The sequence below is a fragment of the Megalobrama amblycephala genome, linkage group LG21 (assembly GCF_018812025.1).
Source record: "Megalobrama amblycephala isolate DHTTF-2021 linkage group LG21, ASM1881202v1, whole genome shotgun sequence".
In the NCBI taxonomy this organism is placed as follows: Eukaryota; Metazoa; Chordata; class Actinopteri; order Cypriniformes; family Xenocyprididae; genus Megalobrama; species Megalobrama amblycephala.
In genome coordinates this window covers 28,004,959-28,027,275 of record NC_063064.1, presented here as the reverse complement: position 1 = coordinate 28,027,275, position 22,317 = coordinate 28,004,959, and the positions used below count along the sequence as shown (strand labels likewise).

General features: G+C 36.4%; 2 protein-coding genes across 7 annotated transcripts; both read right to left on the bottom strand.

Moving 5' to 3' along the window:
• Positions 1–2,286: 2,286 nt before the first annotated feature.
• sh2d5 (SH2 domain containing 5) lies at positions 2,287–10,744 on the bottom strand. 6 transcript variants are annotated; one of them, XM_048173237.1, is made up of 10 exons: positions 10,605–10,744; positions 10,059–10,142; positions 9,841–9,921; positions 7,082–7,156; positions 6,857–7,003; positions 6,103–6,303; positions 4,760–4,940; positions 3,799–3,904; positions 3,191–3,347; positions 2,287–3,102 (listed from the first exon to the last, which is right to left on the bottom strand). In XM_048173237.1, exons 2-10 carry the CDS (start codon positions 10,107–10,109, stop codon positions 2,911–2,913), a joined length of 1,191 nt encoding a protein of 396 aa, XP_048029194.1. In that variant the 5' UTR covers positions 10,110–10,142; positions 10,605–10,744; the 3' UTR covers positions 2,287–2,910. The 6 variants fall into 6 exon arrangements, with proteins under 6 accessions (XP_048029194.1, XP_048029191.1, XP_048029195.1 ...); XM_048173234.1 differs by having other exon boundaries at positions 10,531–10,679; XM_048173238.1 differs by having other exon boundaries at positions 10,059–10,139; positions 10,605–10,624.
• A 996-nt stretch (positions 10,745–11,740) lies between these two features.
• Positions 11,741–19,499, bottom strand: hp1bp3 (heterochromatin protein 1, binding protein 3). The gene is made up of 12 exons (XM_048173232.1): positions 19,360–19,499; positions 18,632–18,709; positions 18,111–18,354; positions 17,856–17,991; positions 16,883–17,029; positions 16,753–16,794; positions 16,479–16,627; positions 16,047–16,137; positions 15,816–15,975; positions 15,240–15,351; positions 14,063–14,227; positions 11,741–12,939 (listed from the first exon to the last, which is right to left on the bottom strand). Exons 2-12 carry the CDS (start codon positions 18,699–18,701, stop codon positions 12,582–12,584), a joined length of 1,674 nt encoding a protein of 557 aa, XP_048029189.1. The 5' UTR covers positions 18,702–18,709; positions 19,360–19,499; the 3' UTR covers positions 11,741–12,581.
• Positions 19,500–22,317: the final 2,818 nt, after the last annotated feature.

Below are 22,317 nucleotides of genomic sequence, written 5' to 3'. Positions count from 1 at the left end.
AACTACAAAATGTCAACAAATATGATCATATAACGTTACAAGTTAAATATCAATAGGCTTTACAGTAATGAGTATGGAGAAATGTGCATGATAGGCAGACATGAAAATGTCAAAGCAGAGCTTAAAAAACAAAACATTTTTAGGACATATAGAATGTGTGTTTGTATTATCTATCTATCTATCTATCTATCTATCTATCTATCTATCTATCTATCTATCTATCTATCTATCTATCTATCTATCTATCTATCATCTATCTATCCCCTCAGACACACACACATATATATATATATATATATATATATATATATATATATATATATATATATACACACACATATATATATATATATACACACACATATATATATACACACACACACATTATTTTATTTTAAAAAATGAAACATTCATTTATACTAGATTCCCTACATGTAAAGTAAAACATTTCAAAAGTTTTTTTATTTATTTTTTATTTGTTGATTAGAGTGTACAGTGTAATGAAAGTCCAAAATCCAGTATCTCAAAATATTAGAATATTTACATTTGAGTTTCACTAAATGACCATCTCTACAGTATCAATTCTTTGAAACCACACTAATGGGGAAGACTTGGCAATGGTCCAGGAGACAATCATTGACACCCTCCACAAAGAGAGTAAGTCACATATGGTCATTACTGAATGTGGTGGCTGTTTACAGAGTGATGTATCAAAGCATATTAAATGCAAAGTTGACTAGAAGGAAGAAATTGGGTAGGCAAAGGTCACAAGCAACAGGGATGACCACAAGCTTGAGAATACTGTCAAGTAAAGCCGATTCAGACACTTGGGAGAGCTTCACAATGAGTCAAATGAAGCCGGAGTCAGCGCATCAAGAGTCACCACACTCAGACATCTTCAGGAAAAGGACTACCAAGCCACTTCTGAAACAGAAACAACGTCAGAAGCATCTTACCTTGGCTAAGGAGAAAAAGAACTGGACAGTGAACAGTGGTCGAAAGTCCTCTTTTAAGATAAAAGTAAATTTTGCATTTCATGTTGAAATCATGGTCCCAGAGTCTGAAGGAAGACTGGAGAGGCACAGAATCCAAGCTGCTTGAAGTCTAGTGTGAAGTTTCTGAAGTTAGTAATGATTTGGGGGGGCCGTGACATCTGCTGGTGTTGGTCCATTGTGTTTTATCAAGCACAAAGTCAATGCAGCCATCTTCCAGGAGATTTTGGAGCACTTTATGCTTCCATCTGCTGACAAGCTTTATGGAGAAGCTGATTTCCTTTTCCAGCAGGACTTTAGCACCTGCCCACAGTGCAAAAACCACTTCCAAGTGGTTTGCTGACCATGATATTACTGTGTTTTATTGGCCAGCCAACATGCCTGACCCCTGAATCTATGGGATATTTTCAAGAGAAAGATGAGAAACAGTCGATCCAACAATATACAGATGATCTGAAGGCTCAATAGTGCCTCAGCAGTGCCACAGGCTGATCACTTCCATGCCACACTTCACTGATGCTGTAATTTGTGCTAGGAGCAAGTCATTTGCTGTAATATGTGCTGCCGACCAAGTATTGAGTGCACAAATGAACATACTTTAAAAAACTTGAACTTTTCTGTTTTGAAAATCCATTTTTTGATTGATCTTAGGAAATATTCTAATATTTTGAGATACTGGATTTTGGACTTTCATGAGCTGTACGCTTTAATCATCACAATTTAAAAAAAACGTTTGAAATGTTTTACTTTACATGTAGGGAATCTAGAATATATGAAAGTTTCATTTAAAAAAAAAAAAAAAAAAAAAAAAAAAAAGAACTTTTTCACAATATTCTAATTATATGACCAGCACCTGTATATACACATACATACGCATTTTTTATATATATATATATATATATATATATATATATATATATATATATATATATATATATATATATATATATATATATATATATATATATATATATATATATATATATATATATATATATATATATATATATATATATATACATACATACACACACACACACACACACATTTTTTGTCCCCACAATGTAATATAAACAAGTACACACACACACACACACACACACACCTCATTCATAGATGTATAGATAGACAGACATAAATAATTGGGTGAAGATTTATATAGACAAATTTAAAATCTTTACCAAATTACCTACTCAATTTGTGTGACATCTCTCTAGTTAAATGGCAGTATTGCACTAGTTTTAGTGAAGCACTAGATTTAGTTGCACTAATGAACATTAAAAGGACACAAAACGACAGTAAAATCAGTTTATGCAAAGAGGCAAGACAGTTCATTTACACTGATGCAATGCTAATAACAGAAAATGTGTGTATTGAGGAGGTGAAATGTGCAAGAAGTAAACATTTTAAAGCAGCAAAGGCAGACAAAGAAAAAAAAAAAAATCCATTAACTGGCTAGTGGACATTTTTAGGCTTTGAGGTTTTCACAAAAAAAAGTTCTTTCTAAAACTGGTGATAATATATGACCGCGAGTGTAAAAAAAGGCAAGCAATATAAACATACAACACATAATTTTGAAGACATAATACAGGGTACATACATAAGTATGCATGTAAGCAAAAGTTGAGTACACATTTAAATCTGACATTTACATGAAAAAACATAAGTGCTTGTATCCCTGGAAAATAAATTTAAACCAAATACCACCAAAGTGAGTGCTTTAGAGGGTTGAGGTTATTGCCAACAGGCAAAAACAAAGTGTCCATTCAAAATATCAAAAAAAATGTGCCAGTGACTTAAGATCCTGGTTAGGAAGGTTTACTAATGTCAGCAGCTCTGTAATCGTTAAAACCAAGTAAAATATGTAGTTTTTAAAAAAAAATTATATAAAAAATAACCACAGAGCATGAAAGAGGATTCAAACCCAACTGTGGCTCTTAAATGGGCCTTTCTTGTTGTCCTGCGGTGAACGTGAACTCTTATTGACGATCTCTTCCCAATCGTAAGAGTGGTTGACACGGGCACAGCTCAGAGAACATTCCAGCTCCTCTCTGAACTCGGTGTAGTGCTCGATCAAAGCAGCGAGGCTTTCGAAGTCATTGTGGCACTTCTGTAAATGAAGACGAAACATTTGCCATTTTAGAGTGAAGGAATGAAAACAAAACCATTAATGAAAAAAAGGTTTCATTTTTGCTCACCTCAAGGCGAAACTTCCCCTTGGAATTCTTAATAGCATGAGTCACCAGTCCTGATGGGAAGCGGACTATAAGAGACCCACGGTTGGGCTTTTTTGGATGAGGACACAGGAGGAAGGCACCCAAGACATCATCTCCCAGGAGTGAGGAACTACAGTCGCTGTAAAGGAAAACAAATACTCAACACTAAACTACTGAACAATATAAATACCAGTGTAAATGAATTCCTTTGATGTACTACCATAATTTACTCACCCTCAAGTTGTTCCAAACCTGTATAAATTTCTTTCTTCTGCTACACAAAAGAAAATATTTTGAAGACTGTCGGTAACCAAACAGTTGATGGACCCCTTACTATTTTTTTCCATACTATGGAAGTCAATGGGCCCATCAACTGTTTGGATATACACATTCCTCAAAATATCTTGTTTTGTGTTCAGCAGAAGAAAGAAACTCATACAGGTTTGGAGCAACTTGAGAGTGAGTAAATAATGAGTTCTCATTTTTGGGTGAACTATCCCTTTAAGAGATACTGCTTGAAAATAAGAAAAAGCATTAAGATTTTTGTGATTGTAACCTTGACAGCAGTGCCATTGTGCACCAATACTGACCTAGACACGCCAGCCCAGCACCACACAGCTTGAGCCAGAGCTTCTTCTGTCTCTGCCAAACTGGGAGCTCGAGACTTGCATGCGTTTGCACTGGCTCGTTCCTTTTCTGTTTCACAAAAGGAAAAGATTCCTCAGATTCCCACAGGAACCAAGTTCACGTTGGTTTCACAAATGATATGTCAGTGTTTGTTTTCTTTGGCAAAAGAAAACATTGCAGCAATCCTAGTTCGGGCTGACCACAAGTTCAGTCTTATTTTAGAAAAGAATTTTAATGAAAATATTCTGAGTAGCACACATTTTACTGACTTTATAAGTATTTTTTTTTTTTTATCATTAGCCTATTATTATTTCAAGCTGCAGTACAGATCTTTATCTCCTCTCTATTGCCATGTAGGTTTGAAACATAAAATTGCAATTTATTACTGAATTTTTTTTTCTCAAATGGGAAACAAATATTCTCTGATTTTGTAAATCATATGAAACCAAAGACAGCTGCAGTCTTTTCTAAGCAACTGCATCCACAGCACATGCCATATAAGCCTGGTCAAAGACGCAAAGACAAATGAACACGCACTGGAATTTCCCATGAAATATTATATTTGTATATATATATATATATATATATATATATATATATATATATATATATATATATATATTATATATTATATTATATTATATTATATTATATTATATTATATTATATTATATTATATTATATTATATTATATTATATTATATTATATATATAAAAAAAAAAAAGAAGACACTAGCAGAAATAACAATGTTGGAATCCCCACCACCTTTTCTGACTAACCATCCACCAAAACCAAAAGATAAAACTATCAGTATAATAAATTAACCCGTTGTGTTTTAATTAGGCCAGCCACTTCATCCAGATGTGTGCATTACCTAAAGAACTCTCTCACTCTCGAAAGGGTCCTATGAACACTTATCCCACCTTGTGGTGCACTCAGTTTATCCTGAAGGTGGCGCTGCTTGAGGGGAGTACATGTAAAAGAGCGATACGCTCCGGAGCGCAGTTCTTTGGTCCGGATCGCCATTTTGCGAACTATAGTTGGAGAGGAAGTGGGACCATCTTCAGGACTGCTCACTTGCTCAGTGCTTGATTGTGAGAACACCTGTTAAGGGAAATGGACATGAACACCTTGCAGAACAGTACAGTATTCCAATTATGGAAAAACTCAGGAATTAGGCAGTTTTAAAGGAATATTGACAACTTAAGCTCAATTGACAAGAATATGCTATCAATAAAAATATTTTTTATAAAATAAATTAAAAAAAAGTTCTACAAGAATAGGAGCTCACACACAAAATAGTACAAGACTTCTTACAAAAACAAAACAAAACACTGATTTAGAGGCCAAATGCAGACATTTTCGATTCACATTGTCATCAGTGTTGTAACATAATTATGGAAGCTTGTTTCCACCAATGAATAAAAAAAAACTAAAAAAGGTAATTGCAACTTTTTATCTCACAATTTTGATTTTTCTCAGAGTTGCGTGATATAACCTTTTTTATTCAGTGGCAGAAAAAAAGTCAGTCTTTTTCCCCATCAGAACTGGACCTTATACTCCCAATGCGAGTTTATCTCTCAATTCTGAGAAAAGAAGTCTGAATTGCGAGATATAAACTTGCAGTTTCAAAAAAAAGAAAAAAAGAAGACAGAATTGTGAGTTTATACCGCGTTTACATTTCGCAATTGTGAGAACAAAAGACAGAATTGTGAAATTAAAAGTTGCAATTATCTTTTAAATCGTTTTATTCTTTGGCGGAAACAAGCTTCCATAGATATCACACCTGATTCTATTTCTATAAAAATATTTTTAACATATTACATCCAATAATGTAAATTCAAAAAGTTGATTTAAAAAAAAAAAAAAAAAAAAAAAAAAAAAAAAAAAAAAAAAAAATTTTCACAAAAATAAATACGTTTAAAAAATAAATAATTATAGGCTATTGTATCTAAAAATAATAAAATATTTATAATAGATTTAGACAAACTTACATCTCAATCAACTTAAATCACTGCACATTTATGATTCGGGAAAACAATAAAAATAAAAAAGGGGGACAAAAACCAGGATTTTCCCTCTTAAGAGCTCCAAAAGGAATCGCTGAAACTTTCAGCCATTTTTTTTTGGGCATCATTCAATAATATCGAACTAGTTCTCATATCAAATGTTTTCTATGCCACTCGCATCAACTTTATTTTTAAAATTTATCAAGGTTATAATAAACTTCAAAAAGCAATATGTGCTAGATACAGTGAGAACAAACCTTTGCCCCTGGTAGCAGGCCTTGAGTCGGGGCCCTGCGGAAAGATACCAAGGCGCTGACACTGAGAGGAAATCCTTGATTAAGCAGCGATGGCGTTCGGGTTGGTTTCTCCTCCGAACGCTCGCCCTGAGCTTCCTCTGGGTGCTTCTCCAGAAAATACAGTTGAAAACAGCGGCAAAGCAGCAGGTTCAGGAACTGGGCCTTTAAATGGGGGAAAAAAAACCCCATCAAATTCTTGCAGTGGTTGAGCATTTATTCTCATTTCTAACTATTGTGCTCTTTTAAAACTCTTTAACTTTCTTTAGTGTGTAATGTTACCGTTTGAGCATGAAAAACATCTGAAAATTTACAAAGCACAAAGTCACTCCAAAGGGAGTTCTTCTCTATATCAGTGTTTCTGAACTCTGTGAAACCACCTTTGTAGTCTTAGGTTTTCTTAAGGGAATGTACACGTATTCCTCATTTAAATAATTCCCAAACAAAGCATATGCAAAATAGGGGGCGAGACCTGATTGAGTTGTGTTAGTAGCGTGTTGAAACTTGCAGTTATGGTAAGGGATATGACTTTGTAAAAGAGCATAATATGACCTCTCTAATCATATCTAGTTAGGAAACATGAGTGTATATAGCATAACAAGGAGATTAAACATGTTTTGACACTTCTAAACATCACTATTGTGACTCGAAAAACCTACAACCACATTCTTGATTCTAGAACAAACGTGCAATATTACTTTGTCATGTTGAGGCTTACAGCTCGGGCATGTCTGGCTCTGAAGAGGTGGCAATAGAGCTGGGCATCAGAATTTCCAGGATTATGGGATACAAAGGCAAACTGGGCATCAGGCGGACGGGCGGTGGACAGCGAGACTCGACACATGGCGTGAGCCATGAGGAGCGTCTGAGGAGATACACACCAAAGAGTTTAACCATCTGACATACACAAAGAGAAACATTAGAAATCCCAAGATGATCTTACCTTTTCATCTTCATCATAAACTTTGACTCCTTTGACAGAGAATCTCAATGAGACTGTTCGCTTGCTCTTGCAGTTCTGCAAAGACAGATGTTCAATAATAATCTACATTACCAGTCAAAACTTCAGATTTTCTTCACGTTGTACAATAACAGCAAAGTAAAACACTTTTTCAAAGCTTAACCTCTTTGACCTAAGAGGTTGAGATTAAGTTAATAAGTTAGGTCAATAATAAAAATTAAGTCTATATTAAAATAATAATAATAATAATAATTTCATTTAAAGGTGCAATATGTAAGAATTTTGCAGTAAAATATCCAAAAACCACTATTTTGTTCACTTGAGTACTTACAATATCCCAAATGTTTCCAATGATTGGTAAATCTTGAGAAAATTGCAGTTTTAACCAAGGTTCTGGGACATGTGAGGAGTCGCCTGTCAATTGCGTCATACCCGCGTTACCCTCAGTTTCCAGATTTATTTTGTAGCCATGGAAACACCAAAGACGCTTTAATATATTACATTTTAATAGACAAGGGAACAACTGTTTTATAATTATAGACAGAAAACTATTGTTATATAGCTCAACACGTTTAATAGTCTTATTGTTTAAATCTAATTTTCTTGATTTTTTTGCAAGTATCATACTTTACCATGCCTCAGAGAAAAACACCATTTTGTCAAATAGCTAACATAGCATAATCAGATGCAGCTTTATTTTTAATAACAGTAATCCAGCATTTTCTCTATCAAACAATACTTTTTAAAATTAATTGCATGCCATTTATCAACACAAGCCATCCAGCATTTAATATGATATTATAAAAATCGATCTATCTCACTGCAGTGTGCAACAAGTGTCTCACAGCAGCTGCCGAGCGAACGCACATAGTAACGTTATAACATCATTTAAATGTATCTAATATGATAAACAGAGCTGTGATACCTCATACTCATGACCGGAAAAGCGGAAGCAGCGCCGGCAACTGTGACGTAATAAAAGTTCCGCTGCTCGTGAGGCGTGTGTTGCGCATTCGCTCCAGTGTCCTCATTCAGCTCCCACAACACACGGTCCTGCTCTGCTTCATACTACAGTAACGTTAATAATCACATCCATGAACATGATTTCTGCCCGAGTCCTATATCGATTCTTTTCCACCGACTTGTGAGCTGAAGACCACATGTCCCAAGATTCCGCGCTCAAACTTGGCATCATCAAGCTACGCCTTTGTTTTGAATAGGCCTCTAGCGGACAGAAAACGTTACATATTGCACCTTTAATTTCACAGTTCTCTGATGTTGGCTAATGGTCACATGCAGGTAAACAAATAAAATTTTTCAGATTTTTTAGTGCATTTTATTTTGATAGCTTCATTTTTATGATTTAATTAATAGCTTTTCATTAAACTTACGACCCCTCGTGCAGTTCCATCACAAACCCTAATCTGGAATACTGTGATGTAATATAATATTTAATGCACGTCATGTTGTTGATAAACAGAATACATTTAGTTTCTTTTTGTATTTATATCAATATGGTACAAGATTATCCTGTTCAACAAATCAATCTAAAAGTCATCAAAAAGTAGTCAGATTATATTACCTTAAATGTGTAATGTAATGGATTATGGTACTAACTACAATTATCATGTAATTTGGAATCATTAACCGACTACAATTTATAAGTAATCTACCCAGCACTGTATGTAGTGTAGTAATGATAATGTTCTTAAAGGGTTAGTTCACCCAAAAATGAAAATTCTGTCATTTATTACTCACCCTCATGCCGTTCCACACCCGTAAGACCTTCGTTAATCTTCGGAACACAAATTAAGATATTTTAGTTGAAATCCAATGGCTCAGTGAGGCCTCCATAGGGAGCAATGACATTTCCTCTCTCAAGATCCATAAAGGTACTAAAAACACATCTAAATCAGTTCAAGTGAGTACAGTGGTTCAACATTAATAGTATAAAGCGACGAGAATATTTTTGGTGCACCAAAAAAAAAAAAAGACTTTAGTGATGGCCGATTTCAAAACACTGCTTCAGAAAGCTTCGGAGAACAAATGAATCAGTGTATCGAATCTGCTGTTCAGAGCGCCAAAGTCACATGATTTCAGCCGTTGGCAGTTTGACACGCGATCTGAATCATGATTCGACACATCGATTCATTTGTGCTCCAATGCTTCCTGAAGCAGTGTTTTGAAATCGGCCATCACTAAATAAGTCGTTATTTTTTTATTTTTATTTTTTTGACGCACCAAAAATATTCTCATCGCTTTATAATATTAATATTGAACCACTGTACTCACATGAACTGATTTAAATATGTTTTTAGTACCTTTATGGATCTTGAGAGAGGAAGTGTCATTACTCCCTATGCAGGCCTCACGGAGCCATCGGATTTCAACTAAAATATCTTAATTTGTGTTCTGAAGATTAACGAAGGTCTTACAGGTGTGGAACGACATGAGGGTGAGTAATAAATGACAGAATTTTCATTTTTGGGTGAACTAACCCTTTAATATCGTTCTAAATAATTTTCCAAAGTGTACAATAATAGTAATTAAAATGGTGAAATACCCAAATGGATGTATGTGCATAATTTATGTTGGCTTACAAAACTAAATTTCAGCACATATGCCTGTATTTAGATCAAAAGTCTCTTAAAAACAAATTCAGTCAAGTATCCAAACTTTTGCATTGCAAACAAATATAAAAAAAGCAAACATACTCTTGAGATACACTTCACACAAATTACCTTGAGAGACTTCAGCTGAGTGTGCAGCTGCTGAATCTGATCATCCAAACAACTGTCATCCACAGGAAATGAGCCAATATACTAGACACACAGACATTTACTCAGTAAAAGCAAAACTGAGTTCATGATGCAATCATCCCAATGTGTGGGAGGAAACTATACAATAATACCACAGATGCAGTTTCAGATTTAGCCTACAGCATTTCAAACATTTTTACCTCAGCAGATCTTGTAACAATCCCATGTTCCCTGCCAGCTGTCTCACCCATATCTCAGTCTGAGCCTGGTGTTTGCTTTATCTACTATTCCAAATAATAATAATAAAACGAATGGAAAAACAGAAGTCAGCACGTTTGCTAAAATAAAGTCAGAGCTGCATTACAAACTCATTCAACATTTTACTTTCACGAATAACAGCACAGTACAAGTAGTGAAAGTAAACCCCCCACATTCCTCAAGATAAACAGATACAGTTACGCAGAATTTAACAACCTGCCTGCAGCGTTCAGACTCTCAACCTGCCAATAATGGCCAAAATACAAGTATGTTTGAGACACAGCAAAACAGTTTCCATGAAAGCGAAAGACTCAAATAGAAATCATACCAACGCTTTAACAGTTAACGCTTGAACAATACCATAAGGCTCCAGAAAGTGGTTGTAATAGCGAAGAAAGACAAATGCAAACTCACAAACATTAGTCCACGCGACTGAACCTGGCAGGGTGGGTCGATTTTCCACCAGGGGTTTCACAATCCTGACTCACCTTAATCCTCTAAATCCCGCCTATTCAGAGCCAGACTGGATTCATCGGGAAAGATTTGACAAGATTCTCCGCCTACACCACACATGCATGGATGCACAGTTAATTAGTGTCTGGAACTTTGACTGATTCATCAAACTGATTCACTTAAAAGACTCTGACTCCGTCCCAATGTGCATACTATCCATCCTAAATAGTTTGTGACATTTGTAATTTTCAACTATTTAGAGCAGATAGTATGCACATTGGGATGCAGGGTCTGATTTCCCGAATTCTGACTCTTTTAAGTTGCCCAGAAGGAATCGCTGAATCTGTTCCAAATGATTCATTGAACATTTCGAACCAGTTGATTCAGTAGGTGCGTTTGAAGTATTCGAGAAAATATTCAGCGATTCCTTTTTGGGAATTACTCGAATGTGTTACATTAGTAATGATTACTCTATAGAGTTGTGAAGTGCAGAATATAATTTGTTTGGTCGTCTGAACGGAACGATTTGTTGGCCAATAGAAAATGTCTAGATAACCCTTTGTACCTTCTTTCTGATGAACACAATCGGAGTAAATCCTGACGCATTCGAGCTTTATATTTTATCCGAGCTAGATATTTTACTTCATAACTTGTTAAATATGGATATATATATATTTTTTACACAAACGCATCGCTTCAAGGCCTTTATGAACCCCCGGAGCCGTGTGGAGTACGTTTATGATGGGTGGAAGCGCTTTCTTTAGTTCATACTCGTTGATCCCGTTCACTGTCATTATAAAGCTCGGATGCGTATTAAAATATCTCCGATTGCATTAATCAGAAAGTCATATACACCTAGGATGGCTTGAGGGTGAGTAAAGCTTGGGGTAATTTTCATTTAGTTCTTTTTAAGCACTGACGAGTCAGGACATGAGACGTTTTATGTAAACATTCCAATGCTTAGTATACTGAATAAAAACATGTCTTTATTTTCTTGTTAGAACAAGAAGAAGAATTTGCCACTGTGAATTTCAGACGCAGCTGTGATAATGACACAAACCATGTGTTTCAAAGCTTGCATAATTTGGTAACCCTTTGTAAACACCTCTAAATTACCGGTTTATCATTGAGAATCAAATCAAACCACCCAAACAAAACAATGGCCACATAATGAAGTACAAATATAGTCACTTTATTAAGGACTACAGAAAAGTATATCAGTTACATGCATGCAGGGTAAGGTAAGCAATGCTCATAAAATTACATCTAACCCCCCTGATAAACTAACACTCAAGAGTATGACCGGGTTAATAGTGTGTATAATGCTTTAAACATCTGCTTGGAAAATCTTTTCAATTTATATTCTCCTTCATAGACTATACAGAACAAAAAGACAGTGATGGATATGGATGCCAATGTTCTTTAATGCATCTCAGTAAATCCAATTTTGCATCGTTCAACTGAAAGTTAGGCATCAATAATCGTTCTTTACTTTGACTTACACGAAGGAACCAACATCAACAAAATTCTTTTTTGATTACAATAGTAGCTAAAGATCTAACTTCACAAAACATGAACAAAAAAAATTGAAATCAAACGTACAAAGAGAGGTTTCTTGAACACTGATGAGAAAGGGGCGACTGAATAACTGAAATGCTTGCCTCTACAGAAAGATTGACTACAAGAACTTTAAATATTTGATTTTTTTGTTGAAGCACAACTGAGATGAAGCAAGAGCTCCTTCACAATCTCATAATGGTGACCTGAATTAGCGTCTTAAACAACATAAACAGTAGCGTTTCTACTCTACATCTTTACCTGTAATTTAAGAATATTGAACATAAAATGCCTGTATTTGAATGGCAGAATAACTTTGAAGAGGTCCTAAATTCATCAGAGGCCCCAAGACAAGGAGAACATGGAAGTTTCTACAAAAATAAGAGGAGAAAATAGCCATCACTGCAGTCTACAGAGCTACAGTTGATCTTTTCAGCTGTCGGCAAGCGCGGGACTCATTTCCGGGATCGGAGCGACTTGCGGGCGGCAGGTTTAGCTTTCACAGCAGATTCAGTTGCCTCCTTCTTAGCTGCCTTGGGCGACGGCCGTTTGGACCCCCTGCTTGTCATCTTTTTGGCTATCGGTGTTTTAGGTTTGCTGGTTGGGGCAGCTTTCTTGACTGGTGTGGCTTTAACGGGCGCAGGTGCCTTTTTAGACGCTGCTTTGCTCGCAGCGGCGGGTTTCTTGGCTGGTGGAGGGGCTTTCTTGGCAGGCGCAACTGATCTCTTTGAAGCAGGAGGTTTTCGGCTGACTGTTTTAGCCCTTTTATTTTGACGAGCTTTAGATGCAGGTTGCCGGTTTCTACGCTGATTCCTGTGGACAAATAAAAAGAATGTTTAGCCCTGCATAGACACAGCCCAAGTTAAATGTCTCTATGATATTATGTTCTACGGTTTGGGATTTTTTTTTCCATTTTATAATGGAAACCAGACAACACGACAAGGTTTATAACTCAGGGTTAAGGATTTTTTCACTTCAGAATTCAAATTTCCTGATAATTTACTCACCCCTATGTCATCCAAGATGTTTATGTCTTTCTTTCTTCAGTCGAAAAGAAATTAAGGTTTTTGAGGAAAACATTCCAGGATTTTTCTTCATATATTGGACTTCAACAGCAACCAACAGGTTGCAGGTCCAAATGTCAGTTTCAGTGCAGCTTCAAAGAGCTCTACACGATCCCAGCCGAGGAATAAGAGTCTTATCTAGAGAAACAAATCGGTAATTTTCTAAAAAAAAAAAAAAATTATGTACTTTTTAACCTCAAACGCTCAACTTGCACTTGCTCTGCGATGCACCACGCATTACGTAATCACGTTGGAAAGGTCACACGTGACGTAGACAGAAGTACCACGGTAGGGCGAAAAAGTAATTTCTCATTTTCTCCTCCAATTTCAAAATCATCTGACATCGATGTTTTACCTTTTCTTGTGAAGGGCGTTTTAGTTAGTCTTTGCATGTTCGCTTTGTAAACACTTGCTCGGTACTTCCACCTACATCACATGTGACTTTTCCAATGTGATTACGTTATGTGTGGCATATTACAGAGCTAGAGCAAGACGAGCATTTGTGGTTAAAAAGTACATTTTGAAGAAAATGACTGATTGTTTCACTAGATAAGACTCTTATTCCTCATCTGGGATCGTGTAGAGCCCTTTGAAGCTGCATTGAAACTGACATTTTGACCTTCAACCCATTGAGTACCTGTTGAAGTCCACTATATGGAGAAAAATCCTGGAATGTTTTCCTCAAAAACGTTAATTTCTTTTCGACTGAAGAAAGACATGAACATCTTAGATGACATGGGGGTGAGTAAATTATCAGGAAATCTGAATTCTGAAGTGAGCTAATCCTTTAATGATTTCTTCAAATCCTAGTATAATCGCAAAGTGCTTTGGCACTAATAATTGATATTTTGACGTCATGTGATGTACTTCACCTCTTTCTTCGAGGAGGCTCATCCTCTTCCGATTCTTCCTCTTCAGATTCTTCCTCCGAGTCTGCTTCAGATTCTTCATCAGAATCATCACTTCTCTTGCGTTTGAGCTTCTGTCCCTCCTTCTGTTTGAGTTTTTCCATCATTTCTGGAAACAGAACCGCTGGGCTGCAGAGGAGGAGCGACAGACAATTTATCAGTTCAAGTAGTTCCATCATATTTCATTTTCATCTTGCACAATTGCACACCATTCTCACATTTGTATGACAAAACCAAAAAACTCTATGACTTCCAAAAGCATTGATTTGCATCTAATCAACTTTTCTCTAAAACAATCTAATTTATTTGATGGCTAAATTGCTAAGAGTTAAAGGGGTAGTTCCCTCATGTTGTTCCAAATCTATATGACTTTTTTCTTTTGTCTAACACAGTTTGTCTCAGTTTTTCTTGTCCATACAAAATGCACAAATAGCTGAAAAGACACAAATAGCTGAAACATAAATTATCTTCTTTTATGTTTCACAGAGAAAGTTTGGAACGACATCGCCAATAGCCTTGTGGGTGACAAATAGCGCCATTGCGCTTCAGGTGAACGGGCGATCCTGTCCCCCTCTCTCTCTCCCACCTCACTTCCTGTCCGCTCTATTCTATCCTATCATAATAAAAAAGACAAATCACCAAAAATAAATCTGTTTGGAACGACATGAGGGTGAGTAAATGATGACTGAATGTTAATTTTTTGGGCGAACTATCCCTTTAAGAACTAAGAGTTGCAGTTAAAAATGCCCCTGCAAGTTTTTCAAGTGTAAAAATCCCAAAAGAAAATCTTAGGATAACAGAATATGCACCATGCTTACAGCAGTTACTTAAATACTATTTTAGTATATATTAATATTTTGCATTAGCTTTTATTTTTAAATTTTCAGTTATTATTATTTTTTACATGAGGTTCTTTTGACATTTATTAGTTTACTTTTATTCAGCTTTAATTCATTTTTATTTTTGTTTTAGTATTTTTAGTACTTTTATTTTAGTCAGTTGCCAAGAAAACATATTTAATTTACATTCAAGTTTTACATTTTTCATGTAATATTTATTTTTTGGTTTATTTCAGGTTTATTCCAAAAGTTTTAGATTCAGTTAACAATTACAACACCGGCTTACGGTGAGCTGAACTTACCTTGGGTAATATGGATAGCTTAGCTGGTACGACCCACTGAGTCCATGACCAGAAATCTGCTCCATCCATCCCATCATTTTACACTTCTGCAAAGTTCTCTTCAGGTTTGGCACTGGCAATCAGACAGAATAATTATATAAAAATTCTGCATAACACACTGGCCTGGTTTCACAGACAGGGCTTAGATAAGGCAGTTCAATTAGGACATTTAAGTAGTTTTTATAAACATGCCTTAGAAAAAGGGACATTACTGGTTTACATCTTGAGACAAAATGGTAGTGACATAGTTTAATATATGTCAGTGCAATTTGCTTTCAGTTGAAACAGCTCAATAATACATTTTAGTCTGGAACCAGGCTTAAACCTTGTCTGTGAAACCGGGGGGTTAAGTTACAGCAAATACAGGGATATACGAAGGGTGCCTATAAATATAAACTGATTTCTGTATCACTCTTGTGAACAACTCATTTGAGAATAACAATTAGAAGCAACCCCAAAACAAAAGCAAATTAAATTCAGTCCTCAGAGAGCAAACGTGCCCTAGACTGCAATGAGTGAGGAATTAGTGTACCGTACCAACTATCCTGACATTCTTCTGGTCTTGTTTCTCCATCAAGAATTTGCGCAGTATGGTGATGCTGCAGGTCTTGGGCTCATTCATAGCTGTGATGGCGGCCACTATAGCATCTTCCAGCAATCCGCCACCCATGAGCACCTTGTTCCCAGCTTTCTTCAACTGTCAAACACAAATGCAGATTCTCATCAAACCCGCTTGTAGATGTCGAGCGATTTAGAAGGGTAACTAACCTGGAATGTTCCAGAGGCCCCCTTGCCAGTGATCTGCTCCAAGTAGCCCTTTTCCACAGATCTCTGCAGGCAGTTCTTCAACACGTCAGGCCTTAGAGATTTACAGAACAACCTTTCATTATCAATCTATCAGGCAAAATGTACATACACAAATTCAGTCTGTAATGAACTCCTAATGGTATTTATACTATGTATAATTCTGCATGTATGGGATAACATTTTTTTATCATACCATAAATAAATGGACTAAATTAAATAAATGAATCACAAAATCACAATTTTAATATTTCACAATGCAACATTTTTACAGTATATTTGATCAGACCCCAAAATTCAGAATGCTAGTATTCCATTCCCAATGTACCCAATGTTAAATAAATTCTGTCAGGTTCAAACTGTAGACTAGTTATAAGATGCTGAGTCAAAAATGACCTGTTCTCCACATTGAGTTGTGGGAAGTATTGCTCCAGGTACTTCTTGATTAGGATGTAGGAAGCCTCCTTGGGTTCACAGAGGCGGGTGATGATCAGAGGCAGAGACTCTCCTAATGTCTCCTTCGCCCCTGCAGATGAAGCCGACTTCTACACAAAAACATGACATTGACCAAATGAAAGATTAAATAATTATGACAAACCATCAAAAAAATATTCAACCTCATGCAACTAAATAACACATGTAAACAGGACAACAAACTATGTTTGGATACCTTCCCAATGGCGAAACTTCCAGAAAAGCCTTTGCCCTTGAGCTGTGGGTAAAGAAGACAAGACAAGGATGGCTTCTGACTTACTGTATATATAAAACAAGAAATATTCATGTATTAAACTGCAAATCACCTGTTTGACAGTGCCCTTCTCAACCAATCGCTTCAGAGCCCTCTTGTAGAGGTTTTTGGTCTTTTTGTCCATTTCCACAGACGGATACTTCTTCATGACGTATTTCATAATAGTAATACTAGAGGCACCACTCCGCTCTTTGCAACTCTGTAGGTAAATTGTAAAGATGCACACATGAGACAACAATTTTTAGACCTGTTATCATCTTAGATTTCCAAAGAATACAATGCTGCAGGAATGAGTCCTAAACCCGAGTTAGAAACGATTCAGCATTTCTGAATATCCTTTTTGTTAAAGTCACCATGAAATCAAAACTGACTGATTGATTTATTAATTTTTCAGTTCATGTGCCCTTGTAATCTTGTTTACTGGCGTGAGGGCGGGACAACATGTCACTCACATGAGATTGACCAATAGCAAACCACAACCATCCAATCAATTCCCCATGGACTAAATCAAATTTTTTCTTGTTTGAAAAGCCATTTCACTTGGATATACGTCACAACAGGGAAGAAAAGACTAACTTAAGGTTTTCAACTTGAACGTTGAAAGAGTTGGAAGCTTGATGGTGACACTGATGTCATGCAATCGCAGTGTCGTTTATTTATAGCCTAACTTTAGCTTTATACTTCTGCCGATTGTATTTAGGCTTCAAAATTCATAAATATCGTGTTCATTTGTGAAGATTATCATGATGAACAAAACATGTAAGAATCATTTACTTTTGTTGGTCACAGAACTTATTTTCTGCAATAATCAAAAAGCCAAAGGAAAAATCCTATTGGCTTTTTGTCGAGGGAACCAGGGTGATGTTAACTTACGTCATCACTGCAGCACCGTATACGCATTTGAACAAAAATATTAGGTAGTATCCAGTAATTTTAATAACTTAGTGGGAAGAAACACTTAAAAGTGACAATAAAACACTCTCTATAAGGCAATGCATTAGTTCCTGTGAAATTCTGAACCAGACCTCAATTGCTTCTATGAGGATTTCTTCAACTTTAGGCTGGGAAAGAGAGGCTGAAGCCAGTTTGTTGGCAGAAATGGTCGCCCAAGCAGGAATCTTCTTTTTCACCTTTTTCCCTTTGTCATCTCCTTCCTTGTCACTGTAACATTTGAGCAAAAAATGCTTAACAAGCCACTATTATTCAGTGGAAATAATCTAATGCATAAATAGGAATTTAATGATCACACATTTCTTTTTTTGTACAACAGCCAGACTTACATTTTGGCTACAACATCCTTGACTTTTTTCTTCTTGCTCTTCCCCTGTTCAGCTGCTGCTTCTTCAGTTTTCTCTCCATCAGGCGTTTCTCCGTCATCTTTAGCCTGTTCCTCCCCATCAGCGTTCGCCTCCTCCCCATCACCTCCTGCTTTCTTGTCCTCCGTGGTTGCAGGTTCAGTGGACGAATCTTTCTCCTTCTCCTTCTCCTTCTCACCTACAGGAGCAGAGCCTTCGGCGGGAGCATCTGTGGGATAGAAAACACAATGTTCAAGCAAGGATGCTTTAAAAATCCACACCACTTGTGCATTATTTTATAAACTCGTTTGAAGTTGTATGTTAACTCTGTGTGAAGAGGGGAGGATTTTCAGTGCCTAGTAGTTTATGTTTTGGTATTATTTCATTGTATACAAACTGAATTTTTTATTTGTGGGTGAATTATTACTTATGTGGATCTGTATATTGTGGACGGTCATTATTCCTTCTCAATATGACCGATATGCCATGCAAGGGACAGTACGTACCTCCCTCAGGGGCATTTGCAGGGGTTGCATCCTCTTTGGGTGGGGCTGCAGCTGATCGGCGAATGGGCATGATTTTACCTGCCAATAAAAAAACACTTTATTAATATATATATATATATATATATATATATATATATATATATATATATATATATGTGTGTGTGTGTGTGTGTGTGTAGTAAATGCATCTGAACTGGGAATCCAATAAAAACATGTTAGATTGTTTAATAAGTTGTAATGAATTACATTGTGGAGAAAGATTTATTTACAAACATTACAGGAATTTTCTGCACTGTTTTGGACACCTGAGATGTACGTCCATGACCTCTGCTTAGCAAAGGGAAGTTCGTGCAAAGAAAAGCACCCCGACAAACGCGCTGGACATAAAGGCACAGCAAATTAACAAGAAAGGAGCAACAATCTCATTGTTTATTTGCTCCATTTATAGTCTTCACTGATATATGTAGCGAATAACGTGCATGAAATCACTCCTGCACACAATTTACCAATGCAGGGGAACTAAATTTCACGTAAAACACAATATAATCGAAAATGGCCATTTTGTCCATTTTGCCTTGTACAGTAATGGCGCTGCGTTGAGCTGAAAATGGTAAATGCACGAGGCTGCAGATTCAAAAGAATAAAAAAAACATACGCGCCTGCAGAACGCATAAAAGAGTCTGTAAACTAAGAATGCACAATTTCAGAATGAGCTTTTTAATGCATACCTTGATGTACTGGTTTATCAGTTGAAAGAAACACTCCCTTCCTTTTTGGAATTCACTGTTTACGTGCCCCTCCCCCCTCCTGCGTACGCATAGGGACGTACGTGTCGACGCATGCGTGCGCGTGCCAGTACCAGTTCATCCATTGTGAGCTGATTGTGAGCTACAGCAGCGAGGTGACCTTACTTTATTTTTTTTTGTACTAAACCTAAACATTATTATGTTGCTATTTTATGAAAGATATTACAAAATTACTTGTTTACAATTATATTTACTTAATGGTTGGTTACACATTTTGTGTAACATGGGCAAAAAGGGTATTTATTTAGGCATATAAAAGTAATATTTATATTTATGTATATATATAAAAATGTATGTGTATAAAAACAAACTATTAAATGAAATGTCAGATTCGTGTATGGCTTCTTTGTTATTTGCAAATGAAAACATTTACATTTCACCACAAGATGGCAGTATTTTCCACGTGATCTATGTTGCATTGACTTCATATTTCTATATTATCTAGAGAGATTCCTTTATTGAATTGTCTCCAAACGAATACATATTGAAACATCTAGAATTATTAAAAAGTTATGATGTTTTAGATATGAATGGTACAACTAGAAATTTTAAAGCACCTTGCAGTACCATGTAAATATCATGCTACAATAATATGGCTGACAACTATTTTGAATCAGATTTTATTCAGTAATTAATTTAGCCTAAATAGTCCTGCAGTGTGACAAATTGATTTTTAAAATCTTCCAGGTCTCTCGGTTAATTTGAGGTCATTTAAACTGTAATTATAAATGAATAAAGTTGCTCTTTAAAATTATTTAAATTGGGTTTATCATGTCACAATGCAGGGCATTGCTGCTTGAAATGTCACCAGGGTCACCCAATTGCTTTTTTCAAAACTAGCCCAATCGTGTTTGTGGGTAAAATTCGCGTTTTGGCGGGGTTCCCCTGGTAAAATTAGCATTCCAGGGACTAAATATCATATTTGGGGTCACTACAACTCACAGACATGAAAATCAATCAGCGGCGACAGTGTTAAAGCAGCACAATTGCACGGAAAAACCGCGGACATGGCAACACTGAATGTCACGCCAACTTACGTCAAATTACTCTATGTAGCCCCGTCCCTTCTTAGCGCCGCGTCAAGACAGAGCGTCTTCCGGTTTGTATTTCCACTGCATGAAGGTAAGATCTTATGGATTTTTGAATGAACTGCTCGTTTTAAAGGGTTAGTTCACCCAAAAATGTAAATTCTGTCATTTATTACTCACGCTCATGCCGTTCCACACCCGTAAGACCTTTGTTCACCTTCGGAACGCAATTTCAGATATTTATGATGAAATCCGATAGTGCCGTGAGGCCTGCATAGGGAGAAATGACATTTCCTCTCTCAAGATCCATAAAGGTACTAAAAACATATTTAAATCAGTTAATGTGAGCACAGTGGTTCAATATTAATATTATAAAGCGATGAGAATATTTTTGGAGCGCCAAAAAAACAAAATAACGACTTATATAGTGATGGCCGATTTCAAAACACTGCTTCAGGAAGCTTCGGAGCACAAATGAATCAGCGTGTCGAATCAGCAGTTTGGAGCGCCAAAGTCACGTGATTTCGGCAGTTTGGTGGTTTGACACGCGATCCGAATCATGATGAAGCAGTGTTTTGAAATCGGCCATCACTATATAAGTCGGTATTTTGTTTTTTTGGCGCACCAAAAATATTCTCGTCGCTTTATAATATTAATATTGAACCACTGTACTCACATGAACTGATTTAAATATGTTTTTAGTACCTTTATGGATCTCGAGAGAGGAAATGTCATCAGATTTCAACAAAAATATCTTAATTTGTGTTCTGAAGATGAACAAAGGTCTTACGGGTGTGGAACGGCATGAGGGTAAGTAATAAATGACATTATTTTCATTTTTGGGTGAACTAACCCTTTAAAAACTTCCTGGTCTACTGACATTTGTTATGACATCTGCTTCAAACATTACAATGCTCATGATAACTTTCGTTAACTCTACAATAAGTTAACCAGCTAATTACTCTTCAACAACAATGCCATATAAATATACAGAGCTGCTGCAAAAACGGAAGTTCAAACACAAAGTTCTAAAGATGGCTGTGCGCTTGTTTCTCTGGCGCATAAGGTCTATAAGAAAAAGCAGAATATAGGAATGTTATTTTTTTCCTGGTGCACAAAAGGAGATGGTGCAGAACACAACCTGTGGGGTTTCACACAGTATCAAACACCAGGGTTGCCAGGTTTCCACAAACAAACTCGCCCAATTGCACCTCAAAACTAGCCCAATCACATTTCAGGGGGGTCCCATGGTAAAAATCACTTTCCGGGGGGTAAATATCATGTTATTTTGGGTCGATTCAACCCGCGGACATGAAAAACAACCTGCGGCAACAGCGTAAAAGTAGCCCAATTCCGCGGGAAAACCACAGACTTGGCAACACTGTCGAACACCCACACACTCTCTGTGTTTTTAAAGTCCAGCTTTTGGCGTCCCACAGTCATCCACCCCCTGCAAAACATGCTGCTGCAAAAGTGCAAGATATGGAGCTTTTATATTGAAATGACTTTTCCATTGGGTTTATAAACACACCTGGTCTCTGAGCATGTTATATTAATCATGTTTTTTTTTCTTCAGCATTTGTGTTTGTTGCCTAGTTCCATAAAAGCAGTGAGATTACTATGTGGTTTCCATGCCAACACAATCCTTCATCTTTTTTAGAGAGATAGCCCACTGTTGCCTTGGAGACAAAAGTCCAGAGAATTGGTGTACAAGTGGAGCTGTATTAGATGTAATTGTATCAGAGGTAATGCTCTTTTGGCATCATCTCTCTGTGTTATTCTTGGACGAAGTTTCATCTGTTTCAGTTGCTTTCAAGGAAACTGTCTCTGGAGCAGCATGTGAGCTTTGTTA

Excerpts from the sequence above, each read along its gene's own strand:
- sh2d5 (XM_048173237.1), bottom strand. The coding sequence starts at position 10,109 with ATGGGTGAGACAGCTGGCAGGGAACATGGGATTGTTACAAGATCTGCT. Across the intron at positions 7,157-9,840 it reads CTCAGCTGAAGTCTCTCAAG|AACTGCAAGAGCAAGCGAAC; the intron begins GTAATTTGTGTG and ends CTGTCTTTGCAG. Across the intron at positions 7,004-7,081 it reads TTTATGATGAAGATGAAAAG|ACGCTCCTCATGGCTCACGC; the intron begins GTAAGATCATCT and ends GTATCTCCTCAG.
- hp1bp3 (XM_048173232.1), bottom strand. The coding sequence starts at position 18,701 with ATGCCCATTCGCCGATCAGCTGCAGCCCCACCCAAAGAGGATGCAACC. Across the intron at positions 18,355-18,631 it reads TGCAAATGCCCCTGAGGGAG|ATGCTCCCGCCGAAGGCTCT; the intron begins GTACGTACTGTC and ends TCTATCCCACAG. Across the intron at positions 15,352-15,815 it reads GAAGAATGTCAGGATAGTTG|TGCCAAACCTGAAGAGAACT; the intron begins GTACGGTACACT and ends TCTGATTGCCAG.